Source organism: Equus quagga, chromosome 11 (genome assembly GCF_021613505.1).
Source record: "Equus quagga isolate Etosha38 chromosome 11, UCLA_HA_Equagga_1.0, whole genome shotgun sequence".
NCBI lineage: Eukaryota > Metazoa > Chordata > Mammalia > Perissodactyla > Equidae > Equus > Equus quagga.
Window position 1 is genome coordinate 79,143,423 of NC_060277.1, and position 21,143 is coordinate 79,164,565.

General features: G+C 39.5%; 1 protein-coding gene across 1 annotated transcript in view; it reads right to left on the reverse strand.

Annotated features, from left to right (window-relative positions):
• The window catches only part of SLFN12 (schlafen family member 12), a 40,240-nt gene extending 21,005 nt beyond the window's left edge, over positions 1–19,235 (reverse strand). Inside the window, exons 1-3 of the mRNA XM_046677787.1 lie at positions 19,187–19,235; positions 5,705–6,798; positions 4,467–4,589 (exon numbers count right to left, since the gene is read on the reverse strand). Of these exons, the coding sequence (XP_046533743.1) occupies positions 4,467–4,589; positions 5,705–6,758 (1,177 nt within the window). The 5' untranslated portion in view covers positions 6,759–6,798; positions 19,187–19,235. The remainder of the gene's footprint in view (positions 1–4,466; positions 4,590–5,704; positions 6,799–19,186) is intronic.
• Positions 19,236–21,143: the final 1,908 nt, after the last annotated feature.

Genomic DNA, 21,143 nt, shown 5'->3' on the forward strand with positions numbered 1-21,143 from the left:
AAGAATAAAACCCCAGGACCAGATGGCTTTCCTGGGGAATTCTACCAAACTTTCAGAGAGGATTTAATACCTATCCTTTTCAAGCTATTCCGAAAAATTAGGGAGGATGGAACACTTCCTAACACATTCTACAAGGCCAACATCACGCTAATACCAAAGCCTGACAGGGACAGCATGAAAAAGAACTACAAGTCAATATCACTGATGAAGATACATGCAAAAATTTTCAACAAAATTTTGGCAACCTGAATTCAGCAATTCATCAAAAGGATCATACATCATGATCAAGTGGGGTTCATACCAGGGACACAGGGATGGTTCAACATCCACAAATCAATCAATGTGATACACCACATCAACAAATTGAGGAATAAAAATCACATGATCATCTCAATAGATGCAGAGAAAGCATTTGACAAGATCCAACAGCCATTTATGATAAAAACTCTGCACAAAACGGAGATAGAAGGAAATTACCTCAACATAATAAAGGCCATATACAACAAACCCACAGCCAACATCATACTCAATGGGCAAAAACTGAGCACCATCCCCTGAAAACAGGAGTGAGACAAGGATGCCCACTATCACCACTCTTATTCAACATAGTACTGGAGGTTTTGGTCAGAGCAATTAGGCAAGAGAAAGGAATAAAAGGAATCCAAATAGGGAGTGAAGAAGTGAAACTCTTGCTGGTTGCAGACGGCATGATCTTATATATAGAAAACCCTAAAGAATGCTTCAGAAAACTTTTAGAAGTAATCAACAACTACAGCAAAGTTGCCGGGTATAAAATCAACATACATAAGTCAGTAGCAGTTCTATACTCTAATAACGAACTAACAGAAAAAGAACTCAAGAACACAATACCATTCACAATCGCAACAAACAGAATAAAATACCTCGGGGGTGAATTTAACTAAGGAAGTCAAAGACTTATACAACGAAAATTACAAGGCTTTCCTGAAAGAAATTGATGACGACATAAAGAGATGGAAGGAAATTCTATGCATGTGGATTGTAAGAATAAACATAGTTATAATGTCCACACTACCTAAAGCAATCTACAGATTCAATGCAGTCCCAATCTGAATCTCAAGGACGTTCTTTACAGAAAGAGAACAAAGAATCCTAAAATTCATGTGGGGCAACAAAATATCCAGAATTGCTAAAGCAATCCTGAGAAAAAAGAACAAAGCTGGAGGCATCACAATCCCTGACTTCAAAACATACTAGAAAGCTACAGTAATCAAAACAGCATGGTACTGGTACAAAAACAGGTGCACAGATCAATGGAAGAGAATGGAAAGCCCAGAAATAAAACCACACATCTATGGACAGCTAATCTTTGACAAAGGAGCTGAGGGCATACAATGCAGAAAAGAAAGTCTTTTCAACAAATGGTGCTGGGAAAACTGGAAAGCCACATGTAAAAAAATGAAAATTGACCATTCTTTTTCACCATTCACAAAAATAAACTCAAAATGGATCAAAAACCTAAAGGTAAGACCTGAAACCATAAGACTTCTAGAAGAAAATGTAGGCAGTACACTCTTTGACATCAGTATCAAAAGGATCTCTTCAGACACCATGTCTTCTCAGACAAGGGAAACAATAGAAAGAATAAACAAATGGGACTTCATCAGACTAAAGAGCTTCTTCAAGGCAAGGGAAAACAGGATTAAACAAAACAACCCACCAAATGGGAAAAAATATTTGCAAGTCATATATTCGACAAAGGGTTAATCTTCATAATATATAAAGAAATCACACAACTCAACAACGAAAAATCAAACAACCTGATCAAAAAATGGGCAGGGGACATGAACAGACATTTCTCCAAAGAAGAAATACGGATGGCCAATAGGCACATGAAAACATGTTCATCATAACTGATCATTGGGGAAATGCAAATCAAAACTACACTAAGATACCACCTTACACCCATTAGAATGGCAAAAATAACCAAAACAAAAAATAACAAATGTTGGAGAGGTTGTGGAGAAAAAGGAACCCTCATACATTGCTGGTGGGAATGCAAAGTGGTGCAGCCACTATGGAAAACAGTATGGAGATTTCTCAAAAAATTTAAAATAGAAATACCATATGACCCAGCTATCCCACTACTGGGTATCTATCCAAAGAACGTGAAATCAGCAATTCCGAAAGTCCCATGCACCCCTATGTTCATTGCAGCAGCATTTACAATAGCCAAGATGTGGAAGCAATCTAAGTGCCCATCAACTGATGATTGGATAAAGAAGATATGGTGTATATATATACAATGGAATACTACTCAGCCATAAAAAAAGAACAAAATCGTCCCATTCACAACAACATGGATGGACCTTGAGGGAATTATGTTAAGTGAAGTAAGCCAGATAGAGAAAGACAATTTCCATATGACTCCACTCATATGTGGAATTTAAACATGTGGACACAGAGAACAGATTAGTGGCTACCAGGGGAAAGGGGGGTGGGGCTGGGCACAAAGGGTGAAGTGGTGCACCTACAACATGACTGAAAAACAATAATGTACAACTGAAATTTCACAAGGTTGTAAACTATCATAAACTCAATAAAAATTAACTTAAAAAATAAAAATAAAAAAAGATGTATAAAACTTGTATGCAGAAATTTATAAGTAAGTGGAGAGATTTCCTATGTTCAAGAGTACAGAGACTGACTGATGTAAATACGTCATCTCTTCCCAAACCTATCTAGAGATTCATCGTAACTACAATCAAAATCCCCAAAGGATTTTTTGTCACACTTAAGCAGATTCTAAAATTTATATGATAGATTAAATGACTAAAATTACCAAGACACTCTCAAAGAAAAAGAACAAAAGTAGGGGGATTTACTCTACCAGATACTGGTACTTAGTATAAGCTTACAATTTTAAGACGGTATCGTGTACATAGGGATAGACAAACTGACCAAGGGAACGTAACAGACACTCCAGAAACAGGGCTCTACATGGATATATGTAGTAATATGCTGGAGGCGGTAGCAAATGAGTCAGTGAACGTGGAACTATTCAGTAACTGGAGGTGGAAAAGTGTTTATCCACATGGAATAAATGAAATAGCACCCCTACATCACTGTCTGTTGAGATGGATTGAGGATTTAAATGTTAAATGTAATGTGCAAAACTTTGAAACTTCTGGAAGAAAATGAAAGGAAATACCATTCTAATCTTAAGGTAGAAAAGGATCTCTTAAACAGGCACAAAGAGCACTAAACCACAAAATTAAAATATGGTACGTTTGATTATACTAAAATTTGAAACTACTGATGATCATAGTATGCCTTAAGAAAACAGAAAATGGAAGCCACAAACTTGGAAAGTACATCTGTACTCTGTAATACCTATGATCAAAAGAGGATTTGGGATCTAGAATCTGTAAATTACTCCTACAACTCAATTGCAAAAAAACAAAATCCTAATAGAAAAATGGGCAAAAGACAGAATAGGTATTTCATAGAAGATGAAATACATATGCCCAATAAGTATATAAAGAGGCGCTCAACGAAATTAACAATCAGGGAAATGCACAGCACAAAGAGATACAATTTGTACCTTTTGACTAGGAAGAAGGAGGGTGAGAAAGAGGAGGAGAAGAAAGATGATGAGAAGTCTGACAACTGCAGAAGACGTGGCATTCCTAATATATTGTTGATGGGAGCAAAGTGACCCATCTACTCTGGAAAACAATTTGGCATTTCCTTATTACTTGAATATTCACATGCCTCCTGACCCACCAATTCCACTTCTAGGTATGCACTCAAGAGAAACTTGCAGATATGTACTAGAAGACGAAACAAGAGTATTCAAGGTAACACTGTTCATATAGTAGAAAACATGTTGCCCATAAACAGTAACAACAAAAACAGATAAATCAGAGATGGGGAGAACTGATGGCATTTCCTCAGTAATTGAATATAGCCATGTGGCCCCAATCTAGACTTCCCAGTTGACATGATATACTTCCTTTTTTGTTTCAACTAAACTGAGTTGAGTTTCTCTTACTTTCAATTAAAGGCGTTCCTATTACACCAAGAAAACTCTAATCAAAATCTATAGAATTATACTTCGACATAATCAATGACTAAAAACACTTAAATATTCCCATAAACACCAGAATGTGCTTTGATGACAAATTTCAAGATAAAATCTGAGGGCCGGCCCCGTGGCCGAGTGGTTGGGTTTGCACGTTCTGCTTCGGAGGCCCAGGGTTTCGCCGGTTCGGATCCTGGGCGCGGACCTAGCACTGCTCATTGGGCCGTGCTGGGGCAGCGTCCCATATGGCACAGCTAGAGGGACCTAAACTAGAATATATGGCTATGTACTGGCGGGTTTTGGGGAGAAGAAGAAAAAAAATTTCAAGATAAAGCTGATCTAAAGAGAAGGAGGCTTGAACACATTCACACCAATAAGTCCAAAGAAGCCAGAATAAAACTACCTGGAAGGTGACATCTCTGCTTCCAACTTTCCAAATGCTTACAATTATCAACAGGCTGACTCCGGGGAATTGGTGACAACCTACTTCGCTGAAGCCCCATCTCTTCAAATAAGCTGGAAAAATCTTAAAAAAACAAAAAGACATTCTTAATTTGCCACAGAGGAGAGCCCCAACTAACTAAAGCATAGTTGATCGAACGTCTGCTTAGAAGAACCCCATTTTCCCAATAGAAATATTGTTATTAGACATTGCGGTTAGATTCCTAGGTCAGACACAAATTGTAAATTTAATCCTTGATGCTGCTGAAACATACTCTACCTGGAATGAAAATTAATGGGAAAAATGTTTTAATAGTAATTGAATACCTTACCATATAACTGGGTTCATTTTACAAGCAATTAGAATTAGAAGATGTGATGGCTAGTGACGGAGAGCTGAGTTTTGTGCAGATTCTAAGGAAGAAGCTTGTGTTTTCAGAGATTTTAGAAGTTGCTAGTGCTGGTATAATTTCATTTGAGGCTTTCCTTTTCCAAAATAAGATAAAATACCAACATTTTTCTTTCGTTAGTCCAATTTAGGGTTACATTTTGCCTCACAAATGGAAAAAACAGGAGAGGAAGAGGTTTTAAGGGAAATAAGTGGAAAGATGAAAGAGCAAGTAAACAAAAGAGGCAAGTATTCCTGAAAGAAAGAAATGGTTGGGGCTGGCTCAGTGGTTAAGTTTGCACGCTGTGCTTCAGCAGCCCGGGATGCATTGGTTCAGATCCTGGGTGCAGACCTACGGCACTCATCAAGCCATGCTGTGGCAGCGACCCACATACAAAAGAGGGGACCACTGGCACAGATGTCAGCCCAGGGCCAATCTTCCCCACAAAAAAACAAAAAGAAATTTTTTTTCAGTTACTGAGACTGAGATCAGAAAGAAAAAGGAGGAGGAGTGAACAGGCTTTCTTTGAAAGTGTATAAAGAGGTGGTAGGGAAGAAAAACAGGGCTAATTGGATCTTTGCACCGGTAGTATTACTGAAAGAAGATAATGTGCTTTCTGTATGGAATAGCTATGTTCTAAGCGAGCAGAAGAAAACAAGAGATAGTAAACTCCTGATTGCATCCACCAGAGATTCGTAAATTAGGTATTGAAATCTGAGGATTACTGATCTTGCCCCAAATCCCAAAGAAAAAACCTTCCTGCCACCCTAGCCAAATGTAGCCTTATTTCTAAAGATCAGAAATTCCTTACGTGGTCCTTCCTCACTTGGTTCAGCATCCACCATGAACCGGATCCATTCATTCACGGTCATCTGCCTCACACGGTTGTCTTCCACATGCCAGGAGTCCGGCTCTTTAGCAAACACGGCACAGCAGAATCGCTGTATTTTGAGAGCACAAACATACCCACAAAGATGTCCTTCATCATATACTCCAAGGAATTTGTGTGAGTATTTTATCTCCCTATTCCTCCCACAGAAGTGATAGACAGGCAACTTCCTAATGGATGTTTCTATTTCTCCTTTCCACTTGTCAAGATCACTTGATTCTGCTCTAAGGCCAATCACTTGTTTATCTTCACTTACACCAATAAACAAATATCCCCCATCAGTATTTGCAAATGCAGAAACATACTGAGGGAGAATCTCTTTAATGCGTTGAAACCACTTTTCTGTCGAGAACTGTTTCATTTCAACATGCGTGGATTCAGTAAAAGTGAGTTTTTCTTTATACCTAAGTTCCGTCCTGTTAAAAAAGTCAGCAGCTGCGGCCTCTATGTTACTTTCTTCTTGTACACCAAAACACAACCTCTTTGGCGGCGATAACGGTTTTGGAGACAATACCTCTCCTCTTTCCTTCCTGTCTTTGAGGAACTCCAGTGCAGCAATGGGATCCATGACTTTTGCAGATGTTATATCTCTTTTGTACAAATTGGAGCTCAAGGTGACAATTTTCAGACCAGGGATTTCTGAGCTCCATGATTTGACAAAAATCAGAAAGTAATTATCTTGCTGCATGAAGTCCAGGTATTTACCAACGCACGGAAGCAAATTCCCAAAAGAATTTTCCAAATCTAATCCTATTCCATCAGTTTTGAAACTATAGTTTTCATTCTCAATTTCGGCCTTGATCACGCCCCCTCCAGAATTCAGTTCAGCACACACAGCTCGTGAGATTTTATCATTCTGCTTTTTTCTCAGTTGACGATCTTTCATTTTATTTCTATTCTTCTCCCCAAGAGTGACTCTTCCCACATCCAGAACCAGGTCAGCATAGTTAGTTTGCAAATCAGTACAGATGTCCATCTTCCCAGGAGCTGTTCAATTTCCAAGCGGAAATCTTTTTCTGTAAAACAGACAGAGCCATTAGAATAGGACCTGAGCAGGAGAGACAGCCCGTTCTGTATTGAGAGGCAAACCCAGCAAAACCTTTTGCTGTCTATATTCCACTAAACACCACGGTAAGGGTACAGGTATGAAATGACTTTGTTGGATAGATTTTGAGCTGAGACTATAATAATTTCTACTCTTACTAAATTTTTGAATTGTTTGCCATAGTATTATATGATCCTTTTCTAATTGTTTAATCTCATCTTTATCTGCGTTTAAATGTCCTTGCTAATCCCTAATATTGTATTACTTGTTTTCTCTCTCCTTTCCTTACATAAGCCCCTGAGGGGAGCCTGAGTTTTTGATCATCTCAGTGAACCAAGTTTTAGTTTTACATATTAATTCTACTTTTACTTTTATTTTAATAATTTCAACTTTTATCTAAATTAGTTACTGCCTTTAATTGGGAAATCCTTTGGGAAAATTCTAAGTTGGGGTCTAAGGACATCCAGCAATATGCCATGATGATAATTTTTCCTTCTTGCAAGGATGAATTAGATTCACAAATTCTAGCCACAGATCTTAAGCAAGGAGTCCCAAGTCACTGCGCTCTTTTCCTGTCAGGTATCCACATATTTTCAATGAGGTAAAATTCTTATATACAAAACATCTACTTTAGTCTAAGTATTCTGAATTCATTAGCTCTGTCCCTTTAAGGTCTACTGACATCACTGCTGTGCCATAGATGGCCCAGAAACAGTTGAGAGCAGAGTCCCATCATAGGTAGTAACCACAACACTAGGAAAGGTTATAAAGGGGTCAGAATATTCCTGTCCACTGGTGGACCAGCATCCTGCAGAGACTCAGCTGTAGACTGTGGATGCCGCTTCTATCTCTGTAAATTCCAGATCACATGTAAGCAATTGTTATGGATTGAAGATTGTGACCCTCCAAAATTCATATGTTGACCCCTCCCCTGCCATGTGATGGTATTAGGAGGTAGGGCCTTTGGGAGGTAATTAGGATGAGATGAGGTCATGAGGGTGGAGCCTTCACGGATAAGATTAGTGCCCTTATAAGAATCACAAGAGAGCTTGCTTCCCCTCTCTGCTCTCCATCATATGAGGATACAATGAGAAGTCGGTAGTCTGCAAACAGAAGAGGCTCCTCACCAGAATCTGACCATGCTGGCACCCTGATCTTGGACTTCTCAGCCTCCAAAACTCTGAGAAATAAATTTCTGTTGTTTATAAACCAATCAGTCTATGGTATTTTTGTAATAGCAGCCAGAGATAAGACACAACAATAATTCTGGGACCCCAGACCATTTGGACAATTGGAGTGAAATCAGGAAAACTCATATGCCAGTCATGACCATTCCATACAGAAGAAAAAAAGAACATATATTCCACATGACACTTAGCAAATTACAGGGGCAGGCTAGGTATTCAATAAATGCCACCACTCCACATGCACCAGAATAGTCACCACTCCCCAGGTGATCTGGGGTCCCTGTGCCTCTGCATAGGTGTGCCCTGAGATTCAAATGCCCTCCTCCACTTATGTCACCTGATAAACTCCTCTCATCCTTCTCAGAACTCCCATGTCTGTCCTGCTCTCCTGGGGACTCCCACAGAACTTTGTATCCATACTGGACACAAAACTCATCACGGATCCAGGGAAATCTTCAGAAACAGAGCACTGGAGAGTCCAGAGCAGTTGTTTTCAAACTACTGGCAATCAGGTGAGGGCTCCTAGAGGTTTGAGACACCAGAATGAAGATCATTGGGGGCTAGCTAATTCTGACCTACACCCTAGGCTCTGACTTTCTCTAATAGCAATAACTCCAGTCTTGGACAAAATTTCTTTTTCAGATAGTCTAATTTCACTATGGATCTAGGGTGAATCTTTACAAACAGAGCATGGAATAGTCCAGAGAAGACATTTTCAAAGGACGGAAAAATAAGTGAGGGCTCCTTATCATTTAGGACACAAGGAGGAAAGGCTCGTGGCCTGGTTCCTGCCTTGGACCCTGAACCTCAGGGGGTACAGAGCACTCTCCACACTCTGGAATGCTTTCCTTGAAATTTTCTGAGCCCCTTCCAGTGCTCAGGACCAGTCAGGGCCAGCAGTGTCATCCTGGAAGGGTGTCCAAGCCTGGACAAAACTGCATGGCCAAGGTCCCCCTTTATCCCCTTTGCAGAGCTCAATGGTCCTCTACCCAAGGAGCCCTGGGACTCATGCCTATTGAGGTGTCCCGGGACCTCACATCTAGGTTCCAGGAGAATAGGGTGGTTCTACAGATGGAATTTTTGTGTCCCCTCAAAATTCATATGTTGAAACCTAATCCCCAATGTGATGATGCTCGGAGCTGGGGCCTTTGGGAGGGCTCCACCCTCATGAATGGGATTAGTACTCTTATAAAAGAGACCCCAGAGAGCAGCCTGTCCTTACCATTGAGGACACAGAGAAAAGACAGCCATCTATGGACCAGGAAGCAGGCCCTCTCCAGACACCAAACATCCTAACACCTTAATCTGGACTTCCCAGCCTCCAGAACTATGAGAAATAAGTTTCTGTTGTTTACAAGCCACGCAGTTTATGATATTTTGTTAGAGCAGCATGAACAGACTAAGACACCTGGCAAGTGGATCACCCCTCCTTGGCTGAAGCAGTATTTCTTTCAGAAGACTGAGTAAGACTGAATTGCCAGAGTGGTGCTGATGTGATTTTAGTCAACTTAAATTGTTTACATTGTCAGAGACCTCACAAAAAGTATTTTCTTGGATAGAATTCACCAGCAAAACCACCTAGTCCAGGGCTTTTCTTTGTTGGGAGGGTTTTGATCACTGATTCAATCTTCTTGATAGTTATAGATCAATTCAGATTTTCCATTTCCTCCTGATTCAGTCTTGACAGGTTGTGTGCTTCTAACAATTTGTGCATTTCATCTAGGTTATCCAGTTTGTTGGTGTACAACTGTTCATAGTACTCTCTTCTAATCCTTTTTGTTTCTGTAAAATTGTTAGCAATGTCCCTTCTTTCATTTCTGATTTTAGGTAGAGTTTTATTTTTTTTTCCTCTGTCGATATGGGCAAAGGCTTGTCAATTTTGTTGATTTTTCAAAAAACCAACCTAGTTTCATTTTTTTCCTATTGTTTTTCTTTTCTCTATTTCATTTAATTCTGCTCTAATTTTTATTATTTCCTTCCTTCTGCTAACTTTGGGTTTAGTTTGTTCTTTTTCTAGTTCTTTGAGGTGTAAAATTAGGTTGTTGATTTGAGATCTTTCTTCTTTTTTAATGTAGGCATCTACTGCTATAAAGATCCTTCTTAGTGCTGCTTTTGCTGCATCCCATAAGTTTTAGCATATTGTATTTCTGTTTTCATTTGTCTCAAGATATTTTCTAATTTCCCTTGTGATTTTTTCTTTGACCTGTTGGTTGTTCAAGAGTGTTATTTAATTTTCACAATTTGTGATTTTTCCAGTTTTCCTTCTATTACTGGTTTCTAGTTTAGCTACATTGTGATCAGAAAAGATACTTTGTATAATTCTGACCTTTTAAAATTCGTTAATACTTGTTTTGTGGCCTAACATGTGGTCTAGGAGAACATTCCACGTGCATTGAGAAGAATATATATTCTGTCATTGTTGAGCGGAGTGTTCTGTATACGTCTGTTAGATCCAGTTGGTTTATGGTGTTGTTCAAGTCTTCCATTTCCTTATTGATCTTGTCTAATTCTTTTATCCATTATTAAAAGTGGGATATTGAAGACTCCAACTATTATTATAGAGCTATCTATTTCTTCCTAGAATTTTGTTAACGTTTGCTTCATATATTTAGGAGCTCTGATGTTTGGTGCATACATGTTTATAACTATTACATATTCTTGGTGAATTGATCCTTTTATCATAATACAACGTCCTTCTTTGTCTCTTGTAACTATTTTCGACTTAAAGTCTCCTTTGTCTGATATTAATGTAGCCACCTCTGCTCTCTTCTGGTTACTATTTGCATAAAATACCTTTCTCCACCTTTCATTTCCATCTAAAGTGTCCTTAGATCTAAAGTGAGTCTTTTGTAAACAGCATATAAATGGATCCTGTTGATTTTTAAAATCTATTCTGCTAACCTATGTCTTTTGATTGGGTGGGGTAATCCATTTACACTGAAAGTAATTACTGACAGGGAAGTAATTTTGCCATTTTGTTACTTGTTTTTGGTATATGTTATAGATTTTTTTGTCCCTCATTTCCTGCCTTTCTGCCTTCCTTTGAGTTTAATTAACTTTTTTATGCATAGTTTACTTTAGGTTTTATTCTTGGTGTTGTATGTTCTATGAGTTTGGACAAATGTATAATAACATAATAATAACATGTATAACATTGTACTGTCACACAGAGTGCTTTCACTGCTATAAAAGTGCTCTGTGCTCTGCCTATCCATTCCTCCCTGACCTCCGATCCCTGACAACCACCGATCTTTTTACTATCTCAACAGTTTTGCCTTTTCCAGAATGTCATATAGTTGGAGTCATACAGTATAGCCTTTTCAAATTGGCTTCTTTCACTTACTGGTACACACTTAAGGTTCCTCCATGTATTTTCATGACCTGATAGCTCATTTCTTTTCAGCGCTGAATAACATTCCATTGTCTAGACAAACCACAGTTCATCATTCACCTATTGAAGGACCTCTTGGTTGCTTCCAAGTTTTGGCTATTGTGAACTGAGCTGCTAAAATATCCACGGGCAGGTTTTTATGTGGACATAAGATTTCAACTCTTTTGGGTAAATACCAAAGATCATGATTGCTAGATTGTATGGTAAGAATATGCTTAAGTTTGTAAGAAACTGCCAAACTGTCTTCCAAAGTGGTTATACCATTTTACATTCCCACCAGCAATGACTAAGAGTTCCTATTGTTTCACATCCTTGCCAACATTTAGTGTTGTCAGTGTTCTGAATTTTAGCCATTCTAATAGGTGTGTAGTGGTATCTTGTTTTAATTTGCATTTCACTGATGACAAATGATGGGGGCATGTTTTCATATGCTTATTTGCCACTTGTATAACTTCTTTGGTGAAATATTTGTTAAGGTCTTTGGCTCATTTTTTAACCATCTTATTGTTGAGTTTTAAGAATTCTTTGTATATTTTGAACAACAATATTTTATCAGATATGTCTTTTACAAATATTTTTCCCCAGTCTATGCCTTGTTTTCTCATTCTCTTGACATTACCTTTTGTAGAGCACAAGTTTTTAGTTTTAATGAAGTTCAGCTTATCAAATTCTTTATCTCATGGATTATGCCCTTGGTGTGTATCTAAAAGGTCATCACCATACCCAAGGCCACCTAGGTTCTCTCCTACATTATTTTCTAGGAGTCTTATAGTTTTGAATTTTCCGTTTAGGTCTGTGATCCATTTTGAGTTAGTTTCTGTGTCTAGATTCATTTTTTTTTTTTTTGGCATGTGAATGTCCAGTAGTTCCAGCACCACTTGTTGAAATGACTATATTTGCTCCATTGCATTGTCTTTGCTCATTTGTCAAAGATCAGTTATCATATTTATGTAGGTCTATTTCTGGGTTCTCTATTTTGTTGCATTAACCTGTTTCTATTCTTTCACCAATACCCTGCTGCCTTGATTATTGTAGCTTTATTGAAGCTACAGGAATTCCTTGACGTCAGGTAGAGTCAGTCCTCCAACTTTGTTCTTCTCCTTCAATATTGTTGGCTATTCAGCTTGTTGATATCCACAAAATATCTTGCTTGGATTTTGATTGGGATTGTATTGAATCTACAGAAAAAGTTGTGAAGAACTGATATCTTGACAATATTGAGTCTTTCTATCAATTAACATGGAATAGCTCTTCACTTATTTAGCTATTCTTTGACTTCTTTCATCACAGTTTTATAGTCTTTGTCATATAGATATTTTACATATTTTGTTATATTTATACTTAAATATTTTATTTTTGGGGTGCTAATGTAAATGGTGTTGTGTTTTTAATTTCAAATTCCACCTGTTCACTGCTGTTATATAGGAAAGTGACTGACTTTTGTATAACAACCTTGTATCCTGAAAGTTTGCTATAACTGCTAATAGTTCCAGGAGATTTTGTTTTTCTTTTATTGTTGATTCTTTTGGATTTTCCACATAGATGATCATGTTATCTGCAAACAAAGACAGTTTTATTTCTTCCTTTGCAATCTGTATGTATTTTATTCTCTTTTCTTGTCCTATTGCATTAGCAAGGACTTCCAATACATTGTTCGAAAGGATATCAAGTTGAGGAAGTTCCCCTCCTCTCCTAGTTTACTGAGCTTTTAGCATGAATGGCTGTTGGATTTTGTCAAATGCTTTTCCTGCATCTTTGATATGATTATGTAATTTTTTTTCCTCTTGCCTGCTGATCTAATGGATTACATTGATCAATTTTCAAGTGTTGAACTAGCCCTGCACACCTGGCATAAATCTCACTTGGTCATGGCATATAACTCATTTTATACACCGTTGGATTAAATTTTCTAATATTTTGTTAAAGATTTTTGCATATATGTTCATGAGAGATATTGATCCATAGTTTTCTCTTCTTGTCATATCTTTTTTTTTTCTGATTTTGATGTTAGAGTAATTCTGGCTTCACAGAATGAGTAAGGAAGTATTCCCTTTGCTTCTATCCTCTGAGATTGTAAAAAAATTGGAATAATTTCTTCCTTAAATGTTTGGTAGAATTCACTGGTAAACCCATCTGGGTCTGGTGCTTTCTGTTTTGCAAGGTCATTAATTATTGATTCAATTTCTTTGATAGATATAGGCCTATACAGATTGTCTATTTTTGTGTGTATGAGTTTTGACAGATTGTGTCTTTCAAAGAATTAGTCCATTTCATCTAAGTTATCAAATTTGTGGGCATATAATTGCTCATAGTATTCCTTGATTGTTCTTTTAATGTCCATGCGTTCTGTAGTGATATCTCCTCTTTCATTTCTGATATTACTAATTTGTGTCCTCTATCTTTTTTTCTTAGTTAGCCTGGCAAGAGGCTTATTGATTATATTAATCTTTTCAAAGAACCAGCTTTTTGGTCTTGCTGCTTCTCTCTATTGATTTCTTGTTTTCAGTTCCATTGATTTCAGCTCTAATTCTTCTTCTTTCTTTCCCTCTGCTTACTTTGGATATAATTTGCTCTTCCTTTTCTAGTTTCCTATGGTGGAAACTTAGATTGATTTTAGAGCTTTCTTTTTTTTCTAATATATACATTCAAATGCTATAAATTTCCCTCCAAACAGTGCTTTTGCTGCATCCCACAAATTTTGATAAGTTGTATTTTCATTTTCATTTAGTTCAAAATAATTTTAATTTCTCTTGAAATTTGTTCTTGGACTCATGTAAATTTGAAATGCATTGTTTAATATCCACCCAGTTTGGGATTTTCCAGTTATCTTTTTGTTATTTATTTCTAGTTTAATTCCATCGTGGTCTGAGAGTAGATATTGTATGGTTTCTCTTCTTTTACATTTGTTAAGAAGTGCTTTATGGCCTAGGATGTGATCTATCTTGGTGAATTTAATTGATTTCTGTAGCGATATGTGTTAGTTCCCTTCTGACTTCCTTTTGTTTATTTTCTACAGATATTTTTGTGGTTACCACAGGGATTACATATAACATCCTAAAGTTCTGGTCATCTGTTTTAAGTTGATACCAACTTGACTTCAGTCACATACAAAAACTCTACTTCTTTACAACTCATTCCTCTCTCACTTTGTTAGTGATGTCACAAACTGTCTATTTATATCCTATGTACGATTAAAATAGATTTATAATTTTTATGGATTTTCTTTTAAATCCTGTAGAAAATTAAAAAATGGAGCTACAAATAATAATTACAATAATACTTATATATATATATTTCTCCACTTGTTTTCCATTACCAAAGACTTTTATATTTTCATATAGGGCAGGTCTAGTGGTAATGAACTCCCACAGCTTTTGTTTGAGAATATCTTAATTTCACATTCATTTTTGAAAGACAGTTTTTCCAGATATAGAATTCTCAGTGGATAGGGCTTTTTTCTTTTAGCATTTTAAATATATTATCCTACACTTTCTGGCCTCCAAGGTTTCTGCTGAGAAACTGGCTGTTAACCTTATTGAAGATCTCTTGTACACGATGAGTTGCTTCTCTCTTGCTGCTTTCAAGATTCTCTTTGACTGTGGCTTTTAACAGTTTGATTATAGTGTGTCTCCATGTGGGTCTCTTTGGGTTTATCCTACTTGGAATTTGCTGAGCTTCTTGATCTGTAGATTTACATCTTTCATGAAATTTAGGAAGTTTTCAGCCATTACTTCTCCAAATAATCTCTCTGCTCCTTTCTCTCCTCTCCTCCTAGACTCCCATAATGTGTATATTGGTCCATTTGATAGTATTCCACAAGTCTCTAAGACTTTGTTTGCTTTCCTTCATTCTTTTTTGTCTGCCCCTCAGGCTTGATTACTTCAATCGTCCTGTCTTAAAATTCACTGATGTTTTTCTTATGCCTTCTCAAATCTGCTGTTGAGCCCCTCTCAATGATGTTTTCAATTCAGTTATTGTATTTTTCAGCTCCAGAGTTTGTTTGCTTTCTTCTCATAATTTCTATTTTTTTGTTGATATTCTCATTTTGCTTGTATATCATTTTCCTGATTTCTTTTGTTCTTTGCCCATTTTTTCCCTTGGCTCTTTGAGCATACAAAAGACAGTTGTTTCAAAGCCTTCATCTAGTATGTCTAATGCCTGGGCTTCCTCAGGGACAAGTTTTGCCATTTCACTTTCTTCTTTTGTATGGGCTATGTTTTCTTGTTTCTTTGTATGCCTTGTGAGTTTTTGTTGAAAAGTGGGCACAGCCACTTCTTCCAGTCTTTGAAGGCTGGCTCTGTGACAAGTCCATCCTTCACTGACTTCCTGAGCATGCTCTGAGCATAGGGAGTCAGTCTCACGTGAAAGCTTAAGGTATTCTCAGGTCTTTTCTGAACATGAGTCCTGCCTGTGATATTCTCAATTCCTCCATATACACGGCTGCTTTTGAGTGTCTTCATTTCCCAAAGATCTCACCCCAGCTCCTCCTCCAGGTTTTAGACAGTTATTGAATGTCTCCAGCTCTAATCTTTTATCCCAGGCATCTACAAGTCCATAGTCTCCTTGCAGCTTTCATGAGCAGTGGCTGCCACTTTTCCCCATCTGAGATCTGAGTTAGATGTTACAGAGACCAATCCTTCAGGCAGCCCCACACAGGTAAGAACACTGCAAAAAAAAAATCTGTTCTGCCACCTCCCAAGGGAGGGTATTGGGAACTGGGTTGCTACCTCCTCCAGACCAAGACCTTGACATGCTGGGGAGGAGTTGAGGCAAGGGCAAGTAGAAACTTCATGAGATTTCCTACAGTTTTGAATGTGGCATTTTCTTGATTGGGCATCCAGTTGACTGCTTTAGACCTTTGACTATTGGTTCAGCCAGTTTCTGATTGTTTTTCATGTTTCCACAGCGAAATGAAGTGTTGAGGTTTCCTAGTCCACCATTTTGCTGATATTACTTCTGTAATCATTTCTTAATACTGATTTTGATTTGCTAATATGTTAAGACTTTGCATCCAAGATCATGAGTGAGATTGTCTCAAAATTTTTCTTTCTCATATTATTCTTCACAGATGTTGGTATCAGGTTATAGCAGCTTCATAAACTGAGTTGGAAATGTAAGCTGTTTTGTTATTCTTTTAACATTTTACCCAATATGATGAGGTTTTTTTCAGAAGGAGAGTTTGTCATGGTCTGCCATACTGCCACAAACTAAAATAGACAAACAGTTTTGAATCTTGCTTTTCCATGTAATAACATATCATACATAGTCATTTTTCTAAGATAAAGGTTAGCTATTCTTTTAAAACCTTGGTAACTTCTGCATAATTTCATATACAGTATTAACATACCATTACTTAACCATTCCCCTACATCTGGGAATTGAAGTTTCTTTCAATTGTTCACTATAACTATACTAGGATCTTGGATCAGTTACACTGACACTTGGACATGCTAATCACATCTCCTAATGTGCAGTGAGTCTAGAGTCTCTGGCAAACTACTTCAAGTCTGTATACAAATATGGTTCCAACATATGTAAAGATTTTTTGACATGGGGAATGGGAGGCCAGAACAAGCAGAAGCAGCAAAAGAAGCAATCTGGCTTCTTTTCTGTAGGAATGGAGCCCTATAGGGGAAAAATCATATAACTGAAGAAAGAGTTTGGATCTGAGGAAGTCAAGGTTGAGGCTAAAACATGAGTTTATACTTGATCTCAGGTGCCCAAATAAGGTAAAATCATGTGTGTATACAAAGTGTACACAGAGAGAGGTTTCTCAAAGTTGAATTACTGGATCAAGCGATCAAATATTTAAAGATCTTGATATATATTGTCAAATGGTTTCCTGAGGAATTCTATCAGGTTTTTCTCTAGCAACTTTATCTCAGGGAGGACTATAGGGCTCTGCTCTGTACCTTTTAGAGGGAGGAGGCTATGGTTCCAAGTCTATTAGAAGGCTGCACCATTTCCTCAGGGTTGCCCAAAAACTCAGAGCTAAGCCAGAAGTAAGCTACCTCCCAAAGAGATCTTGGGACCTAGTCATTTATTCACATAGCCCCTCTGGTCTGGGTCCCTAATAGAAAGCTTTAAACATGACCCTGAGGGGTCCCCCCAATAGAGTAACTAACAGAAGTCTCCACTCCGGGTAGATGAACAACAATAACACCAGATAAGCACAGTCATTTAAATTAAAAACTTAATAATAGTCTTAACGTGGCACAGTTACACAAAAAAGCAGAGGGAGACGTGTATTCCTGCCATGCTGTCCTTTCTCCATAGTATTATAGCACAATTCGTGTTCTTTAAACCAAATTTCTTCATATTTCTTACACACGAGGGCTTCCTAAAATGTGGGTGCATCTTTCCTGCTGACCTGACAGAAGAGACTCTCCATCCCTATCCAAAAAGGGGAATCAGTTCCACTTATGCCCAGCTACACAGCCCCAGTGCTACCATCTTCTGGTAACATAAGCCTTGCCAAGCAGCTCCTGCTCTCTATTTCTTCTTGCAGCCTCTGTAACTAGAGCCCTCTTACCTTTCCTCCCAGCCCACCTTCTAGCACCTTCTGCATCAGGCCCTGCCATAGGCGAACGTTTCTGGTTCACCCACCATATGCACATCTCACTACTAAAGTGCTTAAGGAGGATGCTTGCCCATACCGCTTGTAAACTTTGAACCCACAGGAGCTGCGGATGAGTCACTTTATAGAGAACCCAGAGCTTGTGGTTTGGCACTAACCCAACACTGTAGCTATGTGAAACTTTCGTTGATTCTTTTTCGTTGACCACTTTTTCAGGCATACACCTGGAACAAAATCCTTTACAAATATGCTGAAGACTGGAGTTTACCAAATCCCTAGGACCTAAAAAATATTGACTTCACCTTGAACCTTGGATCTAGGTTTACAGGTTAGTTGTTTCCTCTGAAATCTTTTACACTTTTGACTGTGGGGGAAACTGTATCAGACCTGGATTCGGGATTTAGGCTGTGTTGTAAGCTATTTTTAAAGAGGACAGGGATGACATTCACATCTCCTTAGAGTTACGCCAGAATGCAGGTTGGTGGGAACTGCACAGAAAGGTGGGACAGGAGTGACAGGAACTATCTCCTGGGGAACAAAAATCATGGTGCGTTCCTTGCCCTCCTCCTACACTTCGTAGTTCGTTTAGGACGGCATGGTTCTCATCTTTCCCCTCTGCTACATTATAAACCCACTGCAGGGCACCACAGTGGTTGGTGTCTCTTTCTGGATCTAGAAGACAGTTCGTCCGTGACTGGTCAGCCACATTTTACCCACAGAACCTATTCCCCAATTCCCCTCATTTCACGACTCCAGGAGTCCAGGATATCCCCAAGGAGTTCCGGGGAAGTGCACTTGCCTGACCTGTCCACACACCGCTCTGCTCTTCCCGCCTTACTTGCCCCTGCTGAGGCACCGAAGATCCATCCCCCAGCCTCCCATCCCCGAGGCTCTTTAAGGCAGTTCCTGGGCCATACAGAGGCAAACGTCCTGCCCTGACCCCAAACTCCCAAGTGTCCGGATCCCAAGTTCTTAAAAAGCCCGCAATTTGGGGTAGAAGTTGCTACTGAGACAAGAGCCACGGAGCCAACACTCCCAAATGGGAGAGAAATCCGGTCTCCCCGGGCTTTCCCGGGGAGGGAGTGGGAGGTAGGGTTTGCGCTGGGGGCGCCCCAGCTCGACCGGGAGCCAGCTGACTAGGCCTCCCGGGGGTAAGAAAGAAGCCGAGGTTCGCATATCTGACAATGGAAGGTGCCAAACTTACCCGCGAGCGCGCCGCTCCCCGGAGGCACGGTCCCTTACCGCTACTCGAGCCCAGCCAGCCGCCAGCGGCGAGGTCCCTGAAAGACTGCGCTCCGGGCCAGCGACGCCGCCGCCCCGCCTCCCCGCTCTGGGTGTGCCGAGCAGCTGCACACGAAAGCACCTACGAATGAATCTCTCTGCGCGCCCCGGCCTGGGATTTCCCCTTTGACACTGGCTATCTGCCTTTTCTAGATTCTGCGGTAAGACTGAAAAATAAACATCACTTAAAGGAAAGAAAGAAAGACCTCGGCGAGGCCGTCGCTGCCGTCCCTGTCTGCGTGCTCTCCACCCGCCAAGTGCACGCGGGTTCTCCACGCATCCGCGTCCTGCGCGGCAGCCTTTTCCCGCCCTTAGCGCCTCTCTGGCTGAAGTTTCCAGAACCTGGATTCTGTTGGCCAATTCACGGTCCAGGAAGCGCCCGCGCGCGTGCGCAGCGAGCGACCCTGAGCTTTTGGGCGGGCGTCTTCTATTTCACTGGGCACGACTGAGGAAAGAAGCGTCGGGCCCCTGCGGGCTGAGCCTCGGCGGACTGTTCCAGCTCTGCTCGCATTCCCGCAGCGGCGCTACTTCCTCTAGCCGAAAAGCTCAGTTACCGCTGCGGATCGGACGAGAGCTGCCGTTAAGGCAGAGAGGGCCAAGGAGCGAAGAGCCAGCTGCTCCGCAGGAGGCAGCTTCGGACACACACCCCTCGCGCTGTAAGGAGCACCTTGGGACCTTCCGGGATGATTAGTCCAGACCTGGCTCCAAAGGCTTGTCTCGGGGCGGGGAGGGTGGGGCGGATACAGCCGTCCTGCCACTTTGCTTTTCTCGGGCTCCTTGTTTATGGTAATTGTGGTAACACGTGTTTCTTCAGCTCATCACATCCCTGCCGTCAACCGCAGATGGGTGAGTGGGAGGACCTTGAGATGATTCTAACTCCACCCTTCAAACCACCCCAGCTTGACTGAATGGAGCAGAGACAAGTCTTCTCCGCCGTCCCCTGTCCGTACTCCGGACCCTCAGGGTCCTTGAGTATAATAAATGGTTATTTTATGTAACTGAGTTTGGGGATAATTTGTTATGCACCTATAATAATTGGAAAATACTATGTGTATTCTTCTCTGGCCTCTTTTTCTGGTTACCTTTTTCCATCGATATTATTTGTGTTCCTGAGATGCATAATTCTCAGTAGGGAGCCGTAGCTAACATTTTGAACCCGAGTATTATCTACCAAATCCAAATTGTGTCACAGAGTGTATACATGATCTCCTTCTCAAAGTCATTTCTAACACTTGGTATTTCCAGACTTTTCATTTTTTCCCATCGTTACAGTTCTTACCAATCATTTTTTGGTTATATATGCTGCAAATATTTGTAGATCAGTTTGGAGTTAGTGACATCTTTATGAAATTAAGATTTCCACTCCATGAACAAAATATATCTCTATACTTATTTACAGTTTCTTCAGTGTCGTACAATAAAGTTGTACATGATTTTCTGTAAAGATCTGGCAGGTCTTTTCCCAGATGTTATTCCTAAATCCTTAATTTTTAAGCCAGTTTTCAATGGTATCTTTAAAAAATAATTTTTCAACCTGTTTGATAATACAAATAAAATTGTTTGCACTCATAGATTTCTGGATCTAGCAAGCTGACACATTTTCTCATTCTAATGATTTTTCTGCACTTAAAAAAATTATTTTATTGAGATCATATTGGCTTATAACATTGAGTTAATTTCAGGTGTACATTATTATATTTCATTTTCTGTATCGTCTGCATCATGTTCCTCACCCAAAGACTAATTACTATCCATCATCATACCTATGTGCCCGTTTACCCCTTTTGCCCTTCCCCTAGCCTCTTCCCCTCTAGTAACCACCTTATCTCCTTATGTATATGTTTATCTTCCACATATAAGTGAAATCATAGAGTATTTGT